This window comes from Lactuca virosa, chromosome 3, assembly GCF_052849685.1.
Source record: "Lactuca virosa cultivar CGN04683 chromosome 3, Lactuca_virosa_CGN04683_v6, whole genome shotgun sequence".
Taxonomy (NCBI): domain Eukaryota; kingdom Viridiplantae; phylum Streptophyta; class Magnoliopsida; order Asterales; family Asteraceae; genus Lactuca; species Lactuca virosa.
The window spans coordinates 53888646-53894111 of record NC_136428.1 but is presented as its reverse complement, the minus strand read 5'-3'; the positions used below and the strand labels follow the sequence as shown (position 1 = coordinate 53894111).

General features: G+C 37.8%; 1 protein-coding gene across 1 annotated transcript; it reads right to left on the bottom strand.

Annotated features, from left to right (window-relative positions):
• Positions 1–3239: 3239 nt before the first annotated feature.
• Positions 3240–4871, bottom strand: LOC145163524 (uncharacterized). The gene is made up of 4 exons (XM_079082361.1): positions 4234–4871; positions 3943–4161; positions 3735–3853; positions 3240–3644 (listed from the first exon to the last, which is right to left on the bottom strand). The coding sequence occupies exons 1-4, from the start codon at positions 4379–4381 to the stop codon at positions 3240–3242; spliced, it is 891 nt and encodes a 296-aa protein (XP_078938487.1). The 5' UTR covers positions 4382–4871.
• Positions 4872–5466: the final 595 nt, after the last annotated feature.

Below are 5466 nucleotides of genomic sequence, written 5' to 3'. Positions count from 1 at the left end.
GGGAGCTGTGGTCTTCGTCCCAAAGATTTGGAGGCACTACCTCTACGGTACAAAGTTCACCATCTACACCGATCACAAAATCCTCCAGCATATTCTTAACCAAAAAGAGTTGAACATGAGGCAACAAAGGTGGGTTGAGCTGCTAAATGATTATGAATGTGAGATCAAGTACCACCCAGGCAAGGCTAATGTGGTAGCCGATGCCCTGAGCAGGAAAGAATACTCAGGTCGCCGGGTGAAAACCTTATCAATAACCATCCACTCCCACCTAACCTCACAGATCAAGGGAGTCCAATCAGATTCATTGAAACCGGAGAATGTCACGAATGAAACACTACGTGGGATGGATAAAAACTTTGAAGCCAGGGAGGACGGAATTTACTACTTCATGAATAGAATTTGGGTCCATAAAATTGGGGGATTCAGAGAGATAGTCATGAACGAAGCTCATAAAACGCGATATTCCATCCACCCAGGTTCGGACAAGATGTACCTGGATATTAAGCAACATTATTGGTGGCCAAATATGAAGGCAGAGATCGCCACTTACGTGGGCAAGTGTCTCACTTGCGCCAAAGTGAAAGTGGAGTATCAAAAGCCCTCAGGGTTATTACAACAGCCAGTAATACCTGAGTGGAAATGGGAAAGGATTACTATGGACTTAATAACTAAATTACCTAAGACAGCAGACGGATTGGATGTTATCTAGGTGATTGTCGATAGGTTAACCAAATCCGCTCATTTCCTGCCAATAAAAGAATCGTACAAGATGGAAAGATTAACACGAATTTATATCAAAGAGATTGTGAGACTTCACGGAGTGCCAGAATCTATTATCTCGGATCGTGATAGTACATTTACTTCTTGGTTTTGGCAGTCATTCCAGAAGGCTATAAGGACACAACTAGACATGAGCACTGCTTACCACCCTCAAACCGATGGCCAAAGCGAACGAACCATCCAAACACTCGAAGACATGTTCCGAGCCTGCGTGATCGATTTCGGCAAGTCATGGGATACTCACTTTCCCTTGATTGAATTCTCGTACAAAAACAGCTATCACACAAGCATAAAGGTTGCTCTTTTTGAGGCCTTATATGGTCGCAAATACAGATCGCCTCTCTGCTAGGCTGACTTGGGTGACACCCAGCTGGAAAAAGGGCAATCACCAGACAGTACCCTTACAGGACCAGAAATAATTCGAGAAACTACAGAGAAGATAGTCCAAATCAAAGCCCGGCTTCAAGCATCGCGTGACCGAAAAAAGAGTTACACTGACAAACGAAGAAAACCCCTGGAATTCCAAGTCGTAGATCGGGTACTATTAAAGGTCTCTCCCTGGGAAGGGATGATCCATTTAGGGAAACGGGGAAAACTAAATCCACGATACATCGGACCATTCGAGATTCTTGCCCGAAGTGGTCTGGTGGTCTATAAGCTGCAGCTACCTACGGAGCTTAGCAACGTACACCCCGTGTTCCACGTCTCGAATTTGAAGAAATGCTTATCAGATGAAACCCTCGCCGTTCCTCTAGAAGAGATCGAAATAAACAAGAATCTCATGTTCGTCGAGGAACCGGTCGAGATAATGGATAGGGAAGTGAAGCGTACGAAACAAAGTCGCATTCCGATTGTGAAGGTTTGATGGAACGCTAAGCGTGGACTGGAATTCACCTGGTAACGCGAAGACCAGATGAAGCAGAAGTATCCTCACTTATTCTCTCGTTCATGATCCTACCTTTTGAAAGAATTTCGGGACGAAATTCCCTCTAACGGGGGGGATGATGTCACAACTAGCATTTTAAGCTAGGAAATTATGTTTTCATGTAAACATCAACTATTGTAAGACTTGTACTCTAAGTGGATATCATACTCTATGCTCAATCAAAATCATCCATTTGAATCAAAACTCCTGAGTGAAGTTCAAAACCTAATACAATACATCTCATATACTTAAATATGGGTCTGAAACCCAAAAAAATAATTTCGGTTCAAATTTATTATGGACTAGGATCCTCTTATTGGGCCTAATGGGCCAATAAACTTTCAAGTTAGGTATGTTGGGCCAAGGAACCCTATTTGGGCTCTAATTGGACCCACATTCATTAAGCTAAAGTATTTTGGGCCATGTTGGGCCTAAAATGACTCACTTCGTTTTTATGGGCCATAATGGGCCATATATGTTTTCTTGAACCTAAATGGGCCTAAAACCCATTATGTTCACTCTTTTGGGCCGTAAACCCCTAAGAGGGCCCAATGGGCCGAAAACTTCCACCTTGGACCTTGTAGTTTCAAGTATATTCAATTCTAGCCCTACATTTCTTCTCACCCTATCTCATTCTCGGCCCAATATATAAAAAAATAAAATAAAATAAAATAACAAGATGACAAACTAAGTGCCACCTAATCTTTGTATGGTGGACTTCCATGCTTAAACACAACAAATATCAAGATAATCACATACACCCGTGCAACATCATTTCAACATTTCCCTCCTTCTTCTCTCTTCTTCTTCTTAACCCTCGGCCAAAGAGTGTTTCACCACTCTCATCTTCTTTCATTTCAACTACAACAAAGATCTCTCTAGAACATCAAGAATTTACTCATCGTATCTCCAAAATTTCGAGTGTGTCTTGTGAAAGATCAAGAACTCCTCATTAAAGCTCATCACTCTTGGTAAGTTCTTGTTTAACTCTATGGTTTAACTTCAAATTTACACTAAAAATCTCTCCTTAACCTACATCATTTCATGATCCATGCTCTTAGAACTTCATAGATCTCGAAAATCTTCTCAAGGAAACATCTAGGGCCGAGATCTTCTCATTTCCTCACCAAGAACCGAAATCTCCAAAGCAAAGTGAGTTCATACCCCTTATTTTCAGTTTTTACTATGTTTTTGGGGAGAATACAAGTTGTTTTATGTAGATATATATGTTTATGCATGCTATGCAGTTATAGCGGTCCAAAAACAAATATCGGTCAAGGACCGATATTTGATATATAGGTTATCGCGGTGGGATATCGGTATTGTAATATTATGAAAATTATATATATTATAACCATTTAACGTAAAACATATATAAATGTAATAGCAACTAGCATGTTCAAAAAGTGTTAATGTTTAAAACATACATAAATATAATAGCAACTAGCATGTTCAAAAAGTGTTAATGTTTAAAACATATATAAATATAATAGCAACTAGCATGCTCAAAAAGTGTCATTATTTGACACATAATCTAATCGTAAGACATGAAATCTTCCTCCGAGCCCACATCACCCAAGGAATCCAATTGTTCATCAAGATCTTCCACTTCAACTCGAATATCATCATCATCATCATCATCATCTCTATAGCGATCTCTTTTGCTCCTAGTAGTTACCCCAACTTCTTCGGTTCCTACCATTGGCTCTCGCACAGCTGACCAAAGAAGACCATCTCTACCATCAACAAACTCTTGAAGCTCAACTTCTGTTGGTATAACCCAATCATCATTTTCATCTACGTCTCTCAACAAAATAGGATCCAAAGATCTGTTGGCTTTTAACGAGTTGAAGCGTCTTTGTAACCTTGTGTTGTATTGGATGAATACAAGATCATTGAGCTTTTGTTGTAAAAGACAATTACTTTTCTTTGAATGTAGCTGCACATAAAAAAATAAAAGAATTATTTAATGAAGTAAATAGGTTAAATGTAATATTATTTATAAAAACACTTGTTAGAGAGAACTTACATTGTCAAATGCACTCCAATTGCGTTCACAAGGTGAAGCACTATACGTTTGACTAAGGAATGTGATAGCAAATGTTTGGAGCAAAGGTGTGTCGATGCCATAAGTACGCCACCATATATCTACATTTCATAAATATTAAATAAATAAAGTGACTTAATAAAAAAAAGGCTATAAAAACATGTGAATGTGTTTAAAATATTTTACTTACATGGTGCAACTTTCGTTCTAGCCCTTATAGCAGTTGAAGATCCAAATTGCCCAATTGAATTAATGTATAAGTTCAAGTCCTGCCTCAGTTTATCATTGTCATCATTATCAGGCACTAGACGATCAATTTCAACATAAAGTCCTGTCGCAATGTCTCTGTTCTTTCGTATCTCCCTTGAATTTTCCCCATGAAAAATGGCAGGGTTCAGGTAACATCCAACTGTACATTCAATAAAGATTTAGAAATAAAACTAAGAAATTCTATTAAATTAATAAATATAAAGTTTAATACCTGCATGTAATGGATGATGAAGTTGGTCAGTCCATCTTGTTTGAATCATAGCCCAAACTCTAGTGATCATTCTTTCATTAGGCATCCAAGTGAGATTTGTCTTGATTTGCTCCTTTGCTTTATCCATTGCATCATAGATGTAACCCATACATGGCTTCTCTTCTGTATCAACCAATCTGACAACATCTACCAAAGGAGCTAGCACTTTACAAACTAAGTGTATGTTATCCCAAAATTCCTTTCTTGCCACTATTCGCTCGACTTTCTTTCCAACTGCCTTCTTTGCAAAGTCACTTTTCTTCCATTCTTCAGAAACAAACAATACTTGAATATGATGTCGATTCTCGTGGATACTCTGAATAGTATAAACTTGTGTTGCAAACCTAGTTACACAAGACCTGTGCAACTCCTAGTTCTTTGTCAACTTCCTCATCAGATTAAGAATCCTCCCGTGGTTGTAAATGTAAACCACAATTGCTCTCGCATCAGTCAGAGCAATCTTTATCTTTGGTATTTTCTCACCAATATCTCATATCATGAGATTCACACAATGTGCTGCACACGGAGTCCAAAACAACTTTGGATGTTGTTCTTCTTAAATCTTTCCGGCAGCTTTAAAGTTTGACCCGTTGTCTGTAATGAACTGATAAATAATAAAAAAAAGAGTTTAATTAGTAAAATCAACAAAAAGTTAAAATAACAATTAATAATTAGAAAACTAGAAAAGTAAAACTACCTGTATAATGTTCTCCTCTCCAACATCTTTTATCACCTCATTTATCATCTCCACAATCAATTGAGCATTCTTCACATGCTCTGATGCACCAATCAATTGATTTCAAAAATACCGTTCCAAGAGGACAATTAACTAAGAAGTTTATCAAACATCTTCCTTTCCCGTCTGTCCAAAAATCAGACATAATGCTACACTGATATTCCTCCCAATGTGGTCGGAACGAATCCACAAACTTTTGAGTATCTTCTAAACGTTTTTTCATCAGTGTGACACAAATATTATGATAAGATGGAGCTGGCATACCTAATATAAATTCATAAACTTAATTATGTAAGTAATAATCAAATAATGAATAAATCTTTAATCACATTTAAATACCTCTTCCGTATTCTCCAATTGAATTGATCATATCTTGGAAACTTTCGTCACACACGGCATTGAAGGGTAAACCAACCGAATAAGCCCAAGTTGCAATTTTATCCCAAACATTCATCTTT

Coding starts and splice junctions, on each gene's coding strand:
- LOC145163524 (XM_079082361.1), bottom strand. CDS start 4,381: ATGGGTTACATCTATGATGCAATGGATAAAGCAAAGGAGCAAATCAAG. Junction 3,854..3,942: donor TAGAACGAAAGTTGCACCAT/GTAAGTAAAATA, acceptor TATGAAATGTAG/ATATATGGTGGCGTACTTAT. Junction 3,645..3,734: donor ATTGGAGTGCATTTGACAAT/GTAAGTTCTCTC, acceptor TTTTATGTGCAG/CTACATTCAAAGAAAAGTAA.